The sequence below is a fragment of the Gopherus evgoodei genome, chromosome 10 (genome assembly GCF_007399415.2).
Source record: "Gopherus evgoodei ecotype Sinaloan lineage chromosome 10, rGopEvg1_v1.p, whole genome shotgun sequence".
Taxonomy (NCBI): domain Eukaryota; kingdom Metazoa; phylum Chordata; order Testudines; family Testudinidae; genus Gopherus; species Gopherus evgoodei.
In genome coordinates, this window is record NC_044331.1 from 13,698,421 (window position 1) to 13,718,108 (window position 19,688).

General features: G+C 43.5%; 1 protein-coding gene across 10 annotated transcripts in view; it reads left to right on the forward strand.

Moving 5' to 3' along the window:
• AKAP13 (A-kinase anchoring protein 13) overlaps positions 1-19,688 on the forward strand; it is a 332,046-nt gene that overhangs the window by 301,367 nt on the left and 10,991 nt on the right. For all 10 annotated transcript variants that reach the window (XM_030577586.1, XM_030577582.1, XM_030577585.1 and 7 more), the window contains 10 exons: positions 1,023-1,148; positions 1,265-1,382; positions 3,122-3,370; positions 9,628-9,704; positions 11,176-11,357; positions 11,441-11,523; positions 13,972-14,151; positions 15,062-15,226; positions 17,345-17,415; positions 17,948-17,992. In XM_030577586.1, the coding sequence (XP_030433446.1) occupies positions 1,023-1,148; positions 1,265-1,382; positions 3,122-3,370; positions 9,628-9,704; positions 11,176-11,357; positions 11,441-11,523; positions 13,972-14,151; positions 15,062-15,226; positions 17,345-17,415; positions 17,948-17,992 (1,296 nt within the window). The remainder of the gene's footprint in view (positions 1-1,022; positions 1,149-1,264; positions 1,383-3,121; positions 3,371-9,627; positions 9,705-11,175; positions 11,358-11,440; positions 11,524-13,971; positions 14,152-15,061; positions 15,227-17,344; positions 17,416-17,947; positions 17,993-19,688) is intronic.

The following is a 19,688-nucleotide window of genomic DNA, read 5'->3' on the forward strand; positions in this document are numbered from 1 at the left end:
GGGAGAGCTCTCTGCTGTTAATATAGTTAATCCACCTGAGCAAGACGCGGTAGCTCCATGAATAGGAGACGCCCTCCCACTGACATAGCGCTGACTACACCAGTGCTTAGATCAGTGTGGATTTTTCACACCCCTGAGCAACATACTTATTTATACTGAAGTAGTTCTGTAGTATAGACCTGCCCTTATGCTGTCTTATTAGTGGCCTAAGGTGAGTCACATCACCTCTTCAGGTATGTCTACCCAGCAAAGAAAAACCCGTGTCTGGCCCGTGCCAGCCGACTCCGGCTTGTGGGGCTCAGGCTGCGGGGCTGTTTCATTGCTGTGTAGACTTCTGGGCTCCAGCCCAAGCCCAAGGTGTAGGACCCTATGGGGTGAGAGGGCCCCAGAGCTCGGATTCCAGCCCGAGCCTGGAAGTCAGCCCAGCAATGGAACAGCACCTGAGCCAGAGTCGGCTGGCACAGGCTAGCCGTGGGTTTTTCTTTGCTGCATAGTCATCTCCTTTGTGCCTCCGCTTCACTTATACGATAGAGATGACAATAATTGTGAATCTTTGTTAAGTGCTTTGAGATTTTCAGGTGAAAGGGTTGATGTCAGGTTTGATGCCTGCTTTGTTTGTTCATGCCCCATGGGGAGAAAAGCATCAGCGCTGGTTACAGTACAGTCTGTCATTTATTGCACTAAGCTTGGAATCAGGGGACCTGGATTCCATTTCCTGGGTCTGCTGCTGATTTGCTGTGTGACCCCGGGCAAGCTGCCTCCCACCTCTGTAATTCTTCTCCTTCCCACCCCCACTTCGTCCATCTTGTCTCTTTGGAGTGCCAGCTCTTTGTGGTAGGGTTTATACCACGCCGAGTCTCCATGCTGAAAATTCCACAGATTTCGTTTTTTGAAAGCTACACTTCGGGCTAGATTTATACTGCCAGTGTAGCCGTCCTTTGCAGTGACGGACGGTGGGTGATGCCAAGTGATTGATCCCAAGGACTCAGTGTGGGGGCTATAAGTTTGTTCATGTCTTGCAGTTTTCCGGTGAGAATGGGGAGCGAATGAGGAGAACGTACGGCAAATTCTGCGGGCACCACAACGAGGCTGTAAATTATTTCAAAGACCTGCAGTCAAAAGAGAAGCGGTTTCAGGCATTCATCAAGGTAGGCACTGGTGGGGGATTTGTTGCTGACCCCCTCAACATGTGCACACTGCCCATCGGCATGTCTTGGCGAATGCTCCATCAGCAGCATTTTAATTTGTCTTGTCTTTTTGTTAGAAAAAAATGAGCAGCACGGTGGTGAGGCGCCTGGGGATTCCTGAGTGCATCTTACTGGTAACTCAACGGATCACAAAGTATCCCGTGATATTACAAAGAATATTACAATATACCAAAGGTAGAGCCTGTTTCTTTTCCTAAGCACGTTTGTTTCCTCTGTATCTTTCTCCAGGACCTTTCCCAGTAAAACTGCCCAACTCAGAATCAGCCTGCCAGCTCGCCCAGTGTTTAGTGCCCAGTGCTGCTGTAACTAGAGACCTGGGTTTCATTTCTTCCATCAGGGTTTCAAACCTCAGGCTAGGCAGGCCTGAGAGTGCTGCAAAGGTACAGCACACAACCCCTGTAGAAGTGAAGTGCCTTGATATGCTCATCATTACAGCAGTCTCTAGCTAATTGTGGAGCAACATGCATAGACTCCAAAGACCCCTGTCTTGACCACTTTGGATAGTGGCTGTGATGCAGGGCCTTGGAGAAGGGGATGGCAAAATAAGGAAGAATAAGATCTCAGATCTCCAAGAGGATTCACACACTCCCTTTGAACCTTTCTTCCATCCCAGGAATCCTACATTACCATACTTTTAAATACTGTAGTCAAAGAACTTGGCCTCGAATATGACTCTTTATGGGTGATTTGTGATCAAGTGGTTATGGGTGATAAATCCTCAGTCAACTCTCTAGGGTATTTCTCTGTGTCACACAAGCACCTTACTGATTCTGCATGATCAACCCATCAGGAGCGGCCACAAAATCTTAACACTTGTGGAGATCAGGGGTTAGGATAGTAGAAACATGTGGGGGTAGCCTGCATAGCACATCCTTGCTGTGTTCCTGGTTTCTCTCAGTCTCTCACTTAGAGAGCAGAAAGGCTCATCTTACAGTTTAATCTCATCTGCTTTCTGCTGGTGCACTCTGTTTAATCTCTGTGGAAGCCTTTTATTAGGTGAGGATGAGATGTGGTTTATCTGTGCCACTCCATTTAAGATATGGTAAACTCCAGAGGTGTTTTTTGCATGATTTCACCCACAAAATCCACTGGAGAGTGATGTATATGTAATGCTTTCTATTCCAGTTTATCAGCGGGTGTGCATCCTACAGATACCTCAGCTGACACCATAGATTAGCCAAGGAATGGCAGAGACTGACCACTGTGTCTGTATAATCATTAATGTTCTGTAATTCACACCTTTCAAAAGTTTTCAAATATTGTTTGTTTTTTTCTAAAATAAATTTATGTTCAGAAGGGACTATCTTGTTGGCCATTATCCTCCTCACACATAGTCGTCTGTCCCATTGGCGTGGTTTATAGACGTGTGAGCGAGGGTCTCTGGAATGTGAAACAATTTATTTCACAAATGCGTCACTTCATCAAGACCCAAAGAGATGAGAATTTTTCCACTACGAGGATGGACCATTAATTCAGAGCCTTAAAACTTTTATTGCAGCTTTATTGAGTATTCCTAATAGAAACTGGTGTTCAGAAATGGCTGCACCTGATTTGCTTGCATTAACAGCTGTGTGCACATGCGTAATGGCTGCATGCCCATTTTTATACATGCAGTCAGGTAGCCATGCACTTGGCAGAGGCTGAAAATGTCCTTATTTACCTTGTCCTAGTTTGCCATAGCTCATGCAGAGTATATTTCCTATGGTTCCCCTTTACTGTATAGGTGTCTGTTTAAGATTGGTGACAAACTTTTCATTTCTTCTGAATGAAACTTGTCTTGGGAAGATAGTGCATCCGTGTGCTATAGCGTTTGATGACTCAGTGGTAAAGGAAAGGGGAGAAGTAAGACGTTAAGCTCTGCATACTCACAGTAAGGGTGCACTGAAACTGAAGTCTCTCTCTCACTCCTTAAGAAAACGAAGTGGAGCATCAAGACTTGACCCAGTCGCTAAACCTGGTTAAAGATGTGATAGCTGCGGTCAATAGCAAAGTCAGCAACTATGAAAAGAAAACGCGTCTTACCGAGATCTACACCCGGACGGACAGCAAGTCCATCATGAGGATGAAGAGTGGCCAGATGTTTGCCAGGGAGGACTTGAGACGTAGGAAGCTCATCCGAGATGGGCCTGTCTCACTGAAAAACACAGCTGGGAGACTGAAAGGTGAGAAAATCCTACAGATCCTGCACTCAAAGGATGTACCCTTCCTGTCCCCAGATGATGGCAGGGCTCATCCATCTTGCGCAGGACCGGCGCTAGTGTTTTTAGTGTCCTAGGCGCACGGCCATTTCGCCACCCCGCGCGCTGGTCTGCGGTTCTTGTGGAGCTGCTGCAGGCATTCTTGTGGAGAGGGTTTGCTGGTCCTCGGCTCCAGTGGAGCTGCCGCAGCTGTGCCTGCGGCAGCTCCACTTGAGCCGTGGGACCCGGGGACCCTCCGCAGGCACGACTGCGACAGGTCCACCGGAGCCGCCTGCCGCCCCCCACCAGCAAAATGCCACCCCCCAATAATCCTGGCACCCTAGGCGATTGCCTAGGCCGCCTAAATGGAAGCGCCGGACCTGATCTTGCGACTTCATTCTCTTTCCTTTGGCTTGGTGGTTCCTCTGCCTTGTACACAGGTTTTCTTCTGAAATTGCTGGCCCATTTATTATTCATATTATTTTATTGATTTTTCTGTTTCTAGAAAGGTGCTGTCAGAGTAAAAACCATGAAAAATCCTTCCCTGTGCTCCTAGTAACACCCTAGATTACTACCACAAGTATTTCTGCTATTTCTGTTACTGCTTATCACCGATGCTGCTTATTTATTTACCTTCCAAGCTTTGCCCAGCAAGCTAAGTGAAGGGTGTGATGGTGAATGCCCACCTCCTTCCTCCCCTCCCCAGGGAAGGGAAACCTCGCTCACTGTCATCCTGGTTCCACTGGCTCCTCAGCAGTCATGGAGCAGCTCATGATAGAACCAACCCCACTCTTCCAGTGGGCACCTCCTTGGGAGTCCTGGGATCCAGACTAAAAGAAAATTGGCCACCAAGAGTAAATTAAGAATGAGAGCGGCAGGGCGTGATAGTGCCGTTGCTGGTGTGAACAGTGATGCGCAGTTGTCCACTGAGGGCTTGCAGTGGGAGGGCACCGAAGCTAATTAATTAAGGAATGTGATTAGCCATGTGTTTCTCTTGGCCAAGTGGATCAGCACAGTGCTCTGGTTGCAAGGCAGTAATTCATATTTATATACTGTGGTTTTATACACTCCATTGGCTCTAGGAAATACGCACACTGAATGTGAAATGCAGCCATTGCAGTTCCCAGTTTTGCTGCCTAGGAGCAGCATGACATTTCTGTTATTCGAAAGTTCCTCAGAGCTGCTCAGCAGACCCAGCATTGCATTACCTGTTACACTGAAGTAAGTCTCCACTGGGGGCCCGCACTATTTTACTCTGAAATGTCTGAGCCTGCTGCTCCAAACCATTACTGCTTTTCTGTTTCCCTGACGTCCCTGCAACTGCGGTATTCTCTATTACATGCACATTACAGATGAGGGGTAGCCAAATGTACTAACCCTCCCAGCCACATACGATAATCTTCAGAAGTTTGAGAGCCAGGCCTGCCTGCTGGGGCTCAGGGCTTCTGCCCTGTGGCAGGGTGGTGGCTCTAGGGACTTCTGCCCAGCAGACGCCTCCCTTGGGACAGAAGTCCCGAGCCCCAGCAGATGCATCCTGGGGACTGAAGCCCCGAGCCCCCATTCCCTGCAGGACAGAAGCCATGTAAAAGAGCCACATGCTGGCTGCTGGATCTATTGAACTGATTTTCATTTACTAATGTAAGTACAAAAATTTTAGGCATTTAATCCCCAACTCATCAAAGCATTGGGCTTAATTGCTTTGCTGAACTGGGACCTGAAATCTTTCAAGTGAACTTTGAGATAGGAATCATGTTAGTCATTCTCTCACTCACAAGCAGAAGCTTGCCAAGAGCTGCCAATGCTGTACTCCACCCCATCAGAAAGGTTGGGCTTGTTTTCGCTCTCCACCAATATCAGGCATATAAACTTGGTACCTGGGGCTTCAGTGGAGTTTGGCCATTTCTCTTTGGTGTGTGTGGAACACATATGATGCATGGAAAGTTACCATGTTATGTCTCCAAAGAATGTCTTGATTGCAGAGGTGGAAGTATAAGGGGTTTTATGAGTGCATCCCTCCATATTCTGTGCCATGGGAGGATAATTTAGATTCCAAAAATATGATATGATCTTTCTGAGGGAAAGTTTAAAGATGGTTTCTAGGTTCCTAGTAAGGCTGTCAAACAAGTAAAAAAATTAATTGAGATTAATTGCGCTGTTAAACAACAATAGAATACCATTTATTTAAAATATTTTTGGATGTTTATTACATTTTCAAATATATTAATTTCAATTACAACATAAAATACCAAGTGTACAGTGCTCATTTTATATTTATTTTTATTACAAATAGTTGCACTGTACAAAACAAAAAAAAGTATTTTTCAGTTCACGTCATACAAGTCCTGTATTGCAATCTCTTTATCATGAAAGTCGAACTTACAAATGTAGAATTATGTACAAAAAAAACTGCATTCAAAAATAAAACTATGCAAAACTTTAGAGCCTGCACGTCCACTCAGTCCTACTTCTTGGTCAGCCAGTCACTCAGACAAACAAGGTTGGTTACAATTTGCAGGAGATAATGCTGCCTGCTTCTTGTGTACTGTATCACCTGAAAGTGAGAACAGGCGCTCACATGGCACTGTTGTAGCCGGCATTGTAAGATATTTACATGCCAGATGCGCTAAAGATTCATATGTCCCTTCATGCTTCAACCACCATTCCAGAGGACGTGTCCATGCAGATGATGGGTTCTGCTTGATAATGATCTAAAGCAGGGAGGACCGATGCATGTTCATTTTCATCATCTGAGTCAGATGCCACCAGCAGAAGGTTGATTTTCTTTTTTGGTGGTTTGGGTTCCATAGTTTCTGCATCAGAGTGTTGCTCTTTTAAGACTTCTGAAAGCATGCACTAAACCTCATCCCTTTCAGATTTTGAACTGCACTTCAGATTCTTAAATATTGGGTCGAGTTCTGTAGCTCTTTTTAGAAATCTCACATCGGTACCTTCTTTGCATTTTGTCAAATCTGCTGTGAAAGTGTTCTTAAAACAAACGTACTGGGTCATCATCCGAGACTACTATAACATGAAATATATGCAGAATATATTTAAAACAGAGCAGGAAACATACAATTCCTCCCCGAAGGAGTACAGTCACTAATTTAATTGACACGTTATTTTTTTAACGAGCGTCATCAGCATGGAAGCATGTCCTCTGGAATGGTGGTCGAAGCATGGAAAGGGGCATATGAATGTTTAACATATCTGGCATGTAAACACCTTGCAACACGGGCTACAAAAGTACCATGCAAACGTTTGTTCTCACTTTCAGGTGACATTGTAAACAAGAAGCAGACAGTAGTATCTCCCATCAACGTAAACAAACTTGTTTGTCTTAGCGATTGGCAGAATAAGAAGTAGGACTGAGTAGACTTGTAGGCTCTAAAATTTTACACAGTTTTGTTTTTGAGTGCAGTTATATAACTAAAAAAATCTGCATTTGTAAGTTACATTTTCATGATAAAGAGACTGCACTACAGTACTTGAATGAGGTGAATTGAAAAATACTATTTCTTTTGTTTATCATTTTTACAGCACATATATTTGTAATAAAAAATAATATAAAGTGTGCACTGTGCACTTGTATTCTGTGTTGTAATTGAAATCAATATTGAAAACGTGGAAAAATATCAAAAATATTTAATATATTTCGATTGGTGTTTTATTGTTATAAGTGCGGTTAATCATAATTCATTTTTTGAGTTAATCGTTTGAGTTAACTGCGATTAATTGACAGTCCTAGTTCCTAGTAATGTTTGTGACTGTGGACGGTGGTAAGGCAAATTATTTCTTTTGCTGTAGTAATCATTGGGTGGACGCTAGAGTTTACTTCATTGCCCTTCTCCAGTGCCTGAGAAAACTCAACCCCTATAGAAAAGCACCTGGAGACTCAGAATTTAGTCACTGAGGATTTTCAGCAAGGATTGCACAAGGTCAACCTCCCTACAGTCAAATCCAGAAGAATGAAAGGAATGAACTTAATTCTTAAGTACCAAGTTTATAAAATGATAAAAAACCATTATTAATAATAATTACAACTTAATTTCTACAACATTACATGGTTACTTTATAATCCACATGTATTACCTTTACAGTATATATAAAAATAAAGAAAAAAAATACATTTAAACAGGTCAGTCCCCACCGAAACACAGTGAGAAGAAACTCAGAGTTCCCAAAAGCTTCGGTTGAGTTCACCTGAGTCTCAATTAGTCTTTGATCACCAAATCTAGACAGTCCACTGAGTCAAAACCAACATCTTGCCTCCACTTGCCTATAGAAATCTTCAGTTGGAATCCATGCAGAGATTCTGCTGAGGAGAGATTCTCCTCTTCTGCTGAAATCACTCAGCTAGTCAGTTAACTAACCACTCAGTTAAGTTTATAGATTTAAAAAAATCTGGTAAAAAGAAACAAAACTGAGAATAGAAAAATATAAATGACTCTTTCCTCATTATCACATTTAAATAAAAGTTGGGGAATCATACTGGTTGAGACAATTTAAACTAAAACAGTTTGGCTAAAATTAAACAGCATTCAGAGTATATAGTTAAAATAAAATAAATTAGTTTCCCCTCCCATTTTCTTCCCTCTATAATTAACACTGCCAGTGCTTCCCTGCTGGGTGAACAGTACCACCAAGTTGCTGCAAAATGCTTCGGAGTTAGGGAAAACAGCTGCTTTCTGCTCTGCTCTGCTCTGCTCAGCCTGTCCCAACCCACAGAGTGCAGGTAGGGCAGTTGCTTTGCAAAAGGCTAACTACTTGCCCTCATGAAGTCTGAGTCCAGCAACAGGGAACTATTGAGCATACCCAAAACTACCACACCCAATTCCAGAAACTTCTGAATGTGGAGAGCTAATTGTGCATCTGCCTAGCAGCAGTGACCCAGACACAACTCATTCCTACCCACCCCCAGTAGATCGCTTAAAGAGATATCTCCCTGTTTGGCATGTGGGTTACGCTTTCATGAGATCTCAGTTAGCATAAGTTATATTATGCATTTCCCATAGAAATTATGGCTCCCAGTACTAGAGCCAATAGCTAGCCAGCAGAGATGAGTCAGAAGTTCCAGATGGGAAAGCATCCAAAAATTTAGAACCTGCTTGTCCTAACTTCTGGGATTTGGAACGAGAACCAGGAGAAACACAGGAACAGCTTTTCTTGAAGTATTTTGGTCTTTCCTCCTCTGCACCAAAAGCAGAAAGTGCAGTTGGAAATAAAAACAAACCAAAGTAAAACAAATCTTACCTGAACTTTTACAGACCCCCAAAGAGGTTTGGGTTTGGTTTGAGACTTCAGCAGAAGTTTGGTTCATATTTGATCTGAAAGGGATCTTGTTCCTTCAACAAGCCTGGAAGGAATTACGCAGGGGATGAGTTAGCTTTTGAGTTACCTCATCTGTATATCACAAGGCTTCGTAGTGTATTACACAGAAACTCTTTGTGCGGTAGGGCTTGGGTGGGGCATCGCACTCAATACTTACTATGTAATCTTGTGATGTATCATGAGGCAACTTGGAAGGTAGAATGTGTATTTTGGGGAAATATCCTTGCTCTGATTCAGAATTTTATATTCATCCTCTTTGGATTTCATTCTTTTCTCCTGCTTGAGTCAGATTCTCCCCTCTGAGGCACACCCGTTTGGCTCCTCGTGAATTCAGAGAGAGCCATATACATCTGTGGGCAGAGTCAACATTAGCTGCTGAAGTTAAAGTGCCTGGGGAAGAAATTGCCGCTGACAAGTGTAGTTACAAGATAATTTGCACCACTCATTAGAGGAGAGCAATAAAACCAAACAGATATTTTGCTTGAGGATAAAAATATAGATTATCTGAATGAATAGGGTGTATGTTCAGGGAACATCCCTTGCTTCCACTTCCCCAGTTTTCCACGACTCTCGGAGGGCTTGTGGTTTGGAAAAGAACATCCCATCTGACTCCTTTCAGTGGTGATTTTACATTGCCCAGGGGAGTTGCTATAGAGATAGAGGCCATTCTCTTTCCAGGAGCTGAGTATATTGTCTCTGCAATGATTACAGTTCCTACTAACCAGGAAGCAAAACACACCAAACAGCAGACTAATCCACCTTCTTAGAGTAGCCTGAATTATCACTCTTATGCTCACCAGGAGCTCTAGAATGCACGGTATTGCTAAATAAAAGGTATTGGTAGGCACTGGAACCAGTGATTGACATAGATAGATATTTGGTGATTAAACCTTGGTGTTTTTTCTCTGTTGTAGAGGTTCAGGCTGTTCTCCTCTCAGACATGCTGATATTCCTTCAGGAAAAAGACCAGAAGTATGTCTTTGCCTCATTGGTAAGGCTTTGATGTTTTCTCTTCCTTTCTTTTACATAGATGATCCTTGGTATGAATTTAGCAATGAAAGCATATCACTGCCTGCTACATTCCTTCGGGTTTTTTTGGACAGATCACTTTGCATGTAACAGTTTTGTTTCCTTAGCAGACTTCATTATTTTCTATTGAAAATTGTGTCTTAATTTCTCCCCCTCCTACTCAATGATTTCTACGGTGATTTTGAACATTTGGTAATTGGCTCTGAAAATAAGCCTGTCATTGGATACATTTATTCTTTATCAGCCTGTGCAAATCCTGCTCACTTAGGAGGGAAGAACGTGAACTGTGTACAAATGAATCACTGCAGAAAAAACAGACCTAATAAATCAGTCTAAAAAGCAAAAAGCACAGGAACAAAACCCTACTGCTGCAATGAAGTTTGAGAAGCTCACAAAGCAGCATCCTATAGGAATATATTTGTCATGGACCAGTTCATGTCAACAAAAACAGGAACTTTGGAGAGAGTCGTAGATGAAATAGACAGGCGATGAGACATGCTGACCTGATGAAAAAAGGTGTCAGTGCCCCAAAACCAGTGAATAGCTACGGGTCCGGCAGGGATGCATCTTTCATGCATGCTTCAAAGAGGAGACTTTCTCTGTTCCTCTTGTTCTTCCCATTCACTGAGCCACATTTCTAACCCCCCTGCTGCCAGCGCAGGGCATTTCTTACCTCTTCAGCTGGCTGTGGTGCACACAAGGGTCATGCTGGCAAACCTCTGCTAAAGCATACCCCCTCCCCCAAAAAACCCCTGTGATTCTGTAAAGACCACAAATGAGCCCATTGGACTATGCATGCCACAGGTGGAAAGAGAAGCTTTCAGTGGTAACAGAGATTACACAGAGATATTACAGTGACCCTAACAGCTCTTTGCACATAATCTTCCATGGAATCCTTGATGCAACAGTCTCATAAAAACTTCCCTAGCGAGAGTCGGCTTTAAGCTACAGAGAACAGGAAGGATTTTGGTGCAATGTGAAGAGAGGATGTGATGCAAGGAGTCTGAGGGAGGGAGAGCAAAGGCAGTGGCAGTGAAACAGGGACCAGCAAGCCCTACAGAGAGTGGTGATATGAGATAAAGAGTCCAAGAATAGAGAGCACAGACAGCAGGATGTGAGATCAGAGCAAGTTCTTGGAGAGTCTGGAAAACCACAAAGGCAATTTTTAATTGTATCCAGGGACAGTTGAGGGCAGTTCTTCCTTAATGGTCAGAGGAAGGTGATACCAGTGTTCTGGGCTCAGTGAAATAAATTACTCTCAGAATACACATGTTGGGTGAGGCTAGCACTTCTTTTGGCCTGTAGTTGCTAAAGGTGCTCACAAGTAGGAAGGAAGTGTGACTGCAGACACTAGGAGCTTTTGAGCAGTTTTTGCCAGCCTAAAGCTTTGGTGCTTTTTATCTGTCTTCTCACCAATCTTCTCTCATCTAAAGGACCACAGATCCACTGTAATCTCTCTGAAGAAACTGATTGTACGAGAAGTGGCCCATGAGGAAAAGGGTTTATTCCTAATTACCACCGTAGTGAAAGATCCAGAGATGGTAGAAGTCCATGCCAGCTCCAAGGAGGAACGCAATAGCTGGATACAAATAATTCAGGACACAATTAACACCATGTAAGTTAACACGCTATTTGTGTGGTTTAGATGTTTCTTACATACTTTGTTGTGGTAGTAATTGAGATGTATCTCTCATGCAGGGACAAAGACGAAGATGAAGGAATCCCTAGTGAATCAGAACTGGAAAAGAGAGTGTTGGACACCAAAGCCAGAGAATTAAAAGGTAAGTCTGCTGGGGCTCAGAGAATCATTGGGTGAAGCTTTGCAAACCTAATGTTGAGTTTTGTGAAACTTTTTTCCATTTCTGATTTTAACTGTGGTTTTTCAGGAAAGATAGAAGCCTGAACTTTGCAAACAATTAAAATCCTTGTTTGAAAGTCAGTCGGTTGTGGATTGTAAGGCTGCTAGGGGCCAGTTCCGTGGAAAGCTCTGAATCTCCAAAGTTTCAAATTCTGGTCCAAATCTAGAACCCCCAGTTTTCAGTTGGGCTTGAAAGTTGACAGAATGAGTTCTCCTCTCCTCATTGGGACTAAAGCAGAACTGCAGCCGAAGTGAAGCAACGACGTGTCCTTCTGAACAGGGAGATGACTTCCCATGGGGTGATGGCCTCCACTGGTGCCTTCAGAAAAAGCTCTTATAAGTGTGATGCAACACATGTGAGGCACAGGCAGATAGTTGATATGTCAGGTACTCTGCTTCTTTGTCTCTATTAGTCAATAGTTCTAGTTCTTTTCAGGTGCCAGTGGCTTTCAGCTGTAAAGAAAATGAATTTTGTGGCTTAGGCCAGCATGGTCTAGGAGTGGCAAGATATTTGGGAAAGAATTAGGGTTCAGGTCCCCATCTCTCAGCCCCTAGATGTACAGGAAGCTGAGAGAGCTGCTGTTGTAATACCCATCGGCCAGGGCTTGGAGCTACAGAGAGCCCTCCTCACTAGAGGGATTGACCCAACATGCAGGGTGTTTTGGCTGTGGAAGGAGGAGTAAAGAGTGAACAAATATACCTATTCAGTGCTGTTTCCTCTGCTGCATCATTGGTCGCGCAGATAATATGTGCCTTTGCCAGTATCGCTAGCGCAGTTACTTTACTGCACTGTAAAAGCTAAGGTGCCATTCAAGTGGGAGCATTGTCACAGGCTAGCTGTTTCCTGCTAACAGATAAATACTGTTCCCAGGATGAGATGTGTCCTTTTGAAGCAGACGTCTTCTGGGACAGAGCTCTGCTGTGCTGACTTTATTTCTGAGACACCAAATGGGCAACGTAGCTGCAGAAATTCTGTTTGCTGGCTGTAGTTGCAGCACAGGTGCAGGGGTGTGTATTTAAATAAAGTAAAAAAGCCAACAAGCAGGGCAGAGAGCACAAGAGTGCCCAATCCTGGATCAGTGCAAGTACCACAGCATGGCTGGCAAGTTACTCCTGCCTACGAGTAGAAGTGAGGCCAAAGAAACGAGTGCGAAGCATAGTGCCCTGGTACCACAAAGAGGAGGACTGTGCCTAGTGCCTACCTATGTTTTCACCCTCAAGTAGCCTCCCCTCAGGTCTGAGATGTAAAAAAGGTCAAAAGCCAAGTGAATACAATCACCTGGGAAGTGCAGTGATCCTCTAGGACTGTTATCCTGCAGTGTTTGCACCATTGTGTATATGAATTTATATTGAAAACTGAGCATTGAGCAGCCTGCGTACTAGGAATGCAATACTGCTGAGAACCCCAGCTCTCGGGGGGTTCTGAAATGTTTCATTGGGAGCATTAGCCCAGAACAGTTTAGAATTTATTTTTTACTGGTGATTGACTCTGGTATTTGCTGCTTAGAGTAACTGTAGTCACACTGTGTCTAAACCTGGATGGTCTGAAATGAGGTTATGACCCCCAACGTGTCTCAAATGCATCTGTGAGAGTGACACCTCATCGATCTGCATTAGTTTCATGTCTCCCAACTTCATTTGGAGAAACAAAGTTTGACTCCATGGGGACTGCTCCTTGTGAGAATCTTGGAAGGATTAATTTTTTATTAGGAAATGTCAATTTCACTGTACGCACACCAGAAAAATTGTCCATCAATAAAAATCTAAATCTGCAGATAGATGAAGTAAGAAAAGTGTTGCTTGAGAACTTCGTTTGATTTGAAGATATTTACTTTGTATATTTTCGACATGTGAAGTTGACAATTTGTGTTTTAATGGTTATAAAGCGCCAACGTTTTGAATCTCATCATCTACCGTCATTAATAATTCTCTGACACTCCCTATTGTCTGACACCTCCCTCTGCCGCCCAGTAACTTCCTGCAACAGTGAAATTTAAATCAATAAAATGGGAAAAGCCCTAATTTCCTGCAACTGTATACATTTAAATAGATGAAAATTGGGGATGGGGGGGAAGCTTAAAAATAAATGTTGATATTATCGATCAAAATTATTAAAAAAAAAAATTAAAAAATAAAATCAATGTCTGCCAAGCCTGCTTATAGACTCTGTATACACTCCAGTATCCTGGGACCAACATGGCTGTGACAACACTGAAAGGCCTAAATGTAGCCATTCAAATTGTAAGCAGCACACAATTCCTGCTGTTCTTTGATTTACCACATGATGGGGCCCATGTCACAGGAATTATTCGGTTTCCTTAGGGTAGCATTGTTTTCTGTTTTAAATTTCTGTTCTCCTGTTCACCCACAGAACAGCTTCAGCAGAAAGATCAGCAGATCCTGGCGCTGCTGGAGGAAAAGGAGAAGATTTTCCGGGATATCACTGACTGTAGCATGCAAGAGGATGGCTCGGTCTCCAGAGTGCTGTTCAGGTCCAGTACAGAGGAGGCACAAAAAGGGGAGACCATTATGAAAAGTGCAATAAACGAGGGTAAGCAGACCAAATGGTCCCATTAATTACAGTATCCAAAACAGCCATGTGGTGTTGAATTCATGAGTGCTCACATTCCACCTTCAGGAGAATGACCCTTCTCTGATCATGAATAAGCAGTAATAATAATATTGAACATAAGTAAAGACACAGTCCCATCTTCAGAGAGTAAAGCATGTGAGACAGACAAGGCTCACCAATTCAGGAGAGGAAGGGGATGATGATGATCAGTGAGAAGAAAGCAGTAGAGGTACCTGGGAGTCTTCATGCTACTAATCCAGCACAGGGGAGCAAACCCTGCACAGAGTTTGAGCTTGTGTCAGGGCAGTGCAAAAATGAACTTTCATCCCGCTGCCCACCACACACTGCTCTGTGTTCTGTGCAGCTCAGTTACACCCCTGGATCTGGTCCTTTGTTTGAAACATGGGCCATGCTATCTTTGGTTACACTCCCCTCCTGCCACATAATGGAATATGATGGCTAGGCTCAATGGATTTCCATATCACAGCAAGAGTTTATGGGTCTGGTATCCACAAGAGGCACTTGAGTCTTTTGGAAAATCCACAAGTAGATGTAGCCCACTTTCCCTGGGTAAATTACACAGCAGGCTGAAGTTAGAAATCCTGCCTTTGTGCAAGAATGTACCAAGAACATTTGCGATGGAAAGCACATGTAAGACTCAGTGTGTTGGAGTTATGGCCTGACGTACCATTATATTTTTGCAAGTGGAGCACCTGCACCTCTCTTATTGCGTCATGGTCTTCTATAAATCCATTAAATCTTTATACAAACAAGTGTGTTCATTTTACTGACCTGACACCTCTAAGCCAGAAGAAAAAACACATTAGTCAGTAAATACTGAGGGTGTTTTTTAATGGACCTTTTTTTCCTGTGGCTTTTATCCTTTCAGTTGAATATTTGCAAAGCTTGATCAGTGGGAGTCTAGGGAGTGCACTTGGGGCTGCTGACCTGCTGCCAAACTCTGAGCAAGAAGGGGGAGTTGGCCCCATCTCCCTTCCTAGAAGAGCAGAAACTTTTGGAGGATTTGACAGTCATCAGATGAATGCATCCAAGTGTAAGTATTTCTGTGCATTGTGCATGCATGTATGTGTGTATTAATAATACCTTATGCCTGGTTGGCAGCTCCCTCACAAAGAACTCAAGGTACTTATATATCTAAATGAATTTAGCTTCCCAACCCTCCCTATGAGATTGGTAAATATCCCTGTACCCATTTGACAGATGGAGAAGGTGCAGCATATAATTGTGGAATGACTTGTCCCAGGTTCCTGAAGGTCTGTGACTGAGCAGGGAATAGATGCCAGCTCTCCTGACTTCTAGTCCTGTGCTTTCCTCTCAAACCAGCTTCCCTTCTTTACACACAAAGTGCTAGTATGCTTTTGCCTTACTTATGTATTTGTTTCTTTCACTTCCACTTCAGTGCTTCTACATCTGCAGCCCTCTTCCTTCCTCTCCAGTGGACTAGCGCTTCCCAGCTTGAGAGCAAACTGAGGTCCTAGCTGCGGTCTAACACCACCTTTCCTTCTCCCTCCCTGCGCTCTCTACACACATGTGAACCAAACGCAATTGAGCATGTCAACCCCGCGGTGAATTTAGTCTCCCGCAGCCGAGCGAATGAGTATTTAGTTTGGCAGCACAGTTCACTGCTTCCCAACTCGCTGTTTGTCTACAGCAGGTTCCAGAGATTTTCATACCCCCCAGAATTCAGCCCTGTGTGCTCTCTCCTACCCTCCCACCCCAACTGTGATAAGCTGTGCTATGCTAGCATCGCTGTGTCAGCACCGGGCTCCCCCACCCCCTTTCCAGCCTTGCTGTTTCTGCTCTACAGGGTAAGCTTAAGCACCAAACAATCTGCTGTGTGCCATATGTAAGAGTTTCTTAGCCACTGGAAGGCCACAAAGTTCCCAGCAGGTCCTGTCCTACCAATGGAAAATGCATTGGCTCAGGGAACCTTAGGGATTTTGTTTAGATTGCACCTTCTTGCTTTTTAGTGCAGCAATACTTTGGACAGCCTCCGGCTGGACTGCTGAGATTTCACTGCTTAGCCCACCCTTTACCTTGCCTGGGCTTCTGCAGAGATATGCTCTCGTGAATTAGATAGAGAGAGATCTTGAAGAGGCTTTGGGAGGAGACTGTAGGGTCTACTGGATAAGGCGCATGTCTGGGTGTCAGGAAACCTGGGTTCTATTCCCAACTCTGCCACTTACTCCCTGTGTGACCTTGGGCAAGCCTCATAACCTTATTTCCCTATCTGTAAAATAATAGTAAATGATCCTTTACCTATCTACATGGAGGACAGTGGCAGGTTCTAGGACCCTCCAAAGGAATGAAAGGATTGCTGGGATAGATAGCATAGGCTGCGGTTTGGGGTTGGTTATAGTTTGTTTGAGTTACCAGTAAAGCCAGACTCCAGGAAGGGGCTATGATTGGACTGCATGGGGTGTGCTGTAGGCCATTCAAAGCAGGGTTAGATGCTTATACCATGTTGGTAAAGCACCTTGAAATCAATGGAAGAAAACTACTAGAGGGGTGCCATGGGCACAGGTGAGTCTTTTCACGTGGTATGTCTCAGTTGGAAGCACTCTTGTGGGCTGTCCAGCTGGAAATTAAAGATCCTAGTGGATAAATCAAATGTCCTGATCAAAATTCCAAGGTTCTAATATGCAAGGCTGTGGCTGAACTACTAGCATAGTATACTTTCCACATGTATACTGCGCTACTAGTGTCTAAGTCCTCCAAGTCCAGTTTGCATGGGTAGCATTGAAACATAGCTTGATGTAGTAAGATCTGACTTGACAGTTGTCACTCTCACTACATGTTCTAAAACAACTTGTCTTGGAGACCAGACCAAATGTGCTAGTGAAATGGAAACAGTTTATGGAATTGAGAGATTTCTAACAGATGACCCTCAGTCAGCTTGCTAAATTTTCAGCATACTATTTGAATCCAAAGCTGGTCTCTAACCTATGTTCTTCTCCACTTTCTCTCATCAATGGTTGATATTTATTGGTACAAATAGGAAGCAAACATACATATGTGAAGAGCATGGCTCAGTGGCGTGCATCCACTTTTCAAGTCCTTTTTTCCCATTTTGCAATTGCTAATGACTGAGGATTTTATCTGGGGTTTGAAAAAATCAATGACCTGTGCCAACCTGATGTGCTCCTTTTAGGTGGAGAGAGAGCTGAAGGTGACGATGCTCAGGATCTCCGGAGAACAGAATCAGACAGCATTTTGAAGAAGGTACTATTGTTGTGTGTGTGTCAAACGTCATCCATGGGCCTTTGACACTTTTAACACTTGAATTGTAACTTTTTTTTAAGTCAAAAAACATATATTTCTGGACATATTAGAACAAGTTAAAACTACCCCACTGGGGAAAAAAAATGGGGGCACGTGCTCAAAACCAATTTTACGCTAACTAAAATTTCCTCTTTAAAACAATTTTACTGGGTAATAGACTCTTCTGTGGCACTGGTTATCTGCCATCTGTCTGCAAATCAAGTAAAACATGTCTAATTATGCATCGTTATTGAAATACCAAGGCCAAACATAACCTCACACCTATTCTCTGTGGATGAATTTATCAAATCACTACAAAATGATCTCTAATTAACATTTGATTTTATGATTTTTCACTTACTACAAACTACATGAGTTCTGCCCTTCCAAAAAGGAAAACAAGAGTGTGTGTCTATGATTAATCCTACTTAGAAAGACAGTTCCTGTGATTCCTCATTTGCCTTTTTATTAAATCTATGTGTTCTTTTTACAGGGGGGAAATGCTAATTTGATGTTCGTGTTGAAAAGAAACAACGAGGTGAGAAAAATCTCCCTGGCTTAACTCTGTGGATTTTTTTTCCCCTTCAGTTTAGGCACCAAGTATTTCAATAGGTGAGACTATAGTGTAACAAGACACTGTGTTATGTGTGCATTTAGGCTTGGATGCTCAGGCTAAGGATTTGCTGACTGGCATCTAATTGCCAGCCATAGGATACACGTTGATTATAGACATCAAGGTTTAATTATAATTAGAAAGCACGTGACTCTATTTACCATGCATCTGTGGATAAAATGAGTATAATTGTATGATGCAGGTGCAGTGAGTTGGGGCAATTAGGTTTCTATTCTCCCTTTGATACGCTTCGGTAACTCCCAATTAACTCTAATGGCAGCTAAGTATAACAATGAGCAAAGGTTCCCTTAATAACATTTATTACACAAGTATTGGAAATACTGCAGTTTTTGTCAATTGAATTTTTGTATTAAACGAGTAATTACAGTATGTTCAGCAGGATTGAAAGAAGCACTTAGCCAGTGTTTTGAGATACGGGAAGTCACTCAAAGCATCACATTCTGTTGGCACTATACCAGTATATGATATTGGAGCACTTGCTTTTAAGGACTGTATTTTCAAAGGGCCTTCAATAATATTCATGCGGCATTTGTGTGTCCATTATTTTGCAGAGTCTCCCTGCAACATAAATGCAGAGGTTTGCATTTGTGCAGAGACATGACAGGCGCACATTCTGGGCCATTTTATGATTTTTTACCCCAACAGTTGTTTCCCTGTAAATTTGAAAATATGGTCAGTTCATTCCAGTCCCTTTCCCTCCCAGTGTCATTTCCCTAGCATCATTAGCTCTTCAACCTGTTGATACAGCAGGAAATAGTTTAAACCAGGGATTGGCAACCTTTGGCCCATCAGGGAAACCCTTGACGAGACAAGATGGTTTGTTTACCTGCAACGTCCGCAGGTTTGGCCGATCACAGCTCCCACTGGCCACGGTTCGCCATCCCAGGCCAATGGGGGCTGCAGGAAGAGTCGCCAGCACATCCATCGACGCCACTTCCCGCAGCCTCCATAGGCCTGGGACAGTGAATCGTGACCAGTGGGAGCTGCAATCGGATGAACTTGCGGACGCTGCAGGTAAAGAAACCAACCCAGCCCACCAGCGAATTTCCCTGATGGGCTGCCGCCAAAGGTTGCCGATCTCTGGTTTAAAGAAACAACCTGCAAATTCCTGTGAGGTATCAACAATCCCATGGTTCTGTGCATGATTCACACACCTTGTTGTGAGAGTATGTGCACGCCAGATGCCACGGTCAGGTTCTTTCAATGACCGGTCGCTGCACTGATCGCTGAGGAAGGCCAGGGTGAGATTATTTTAGCTGTCTCTGAGATGCCCAAGAGAAATGGATGGCTAAATAGATACCTGTGACCAGTACGTGTATTTGGGATAAGTAAGTACAGGGAAGAGAGCGTGGTAAGAGTCGGGGAAGTAAAAGGATGTCTGTGTGGCTTTAAATAAAGTGGCATGGCTTTGTAAACCTCGTTGCGAAGGCTATGATTTAATCAGGGGTATTTTCTGTAAAAGTCATGGACAAGTCACTGTCAAGAAATAAAAAATCACCGCCCATGACCTGTCCATGACTTGTACCATAAATATCCCTGATTAAGTCTTTAGGTTGGGGAGCACTACTGGGGTGTGGGGAAGGAGCCTGCGGCACCAGCT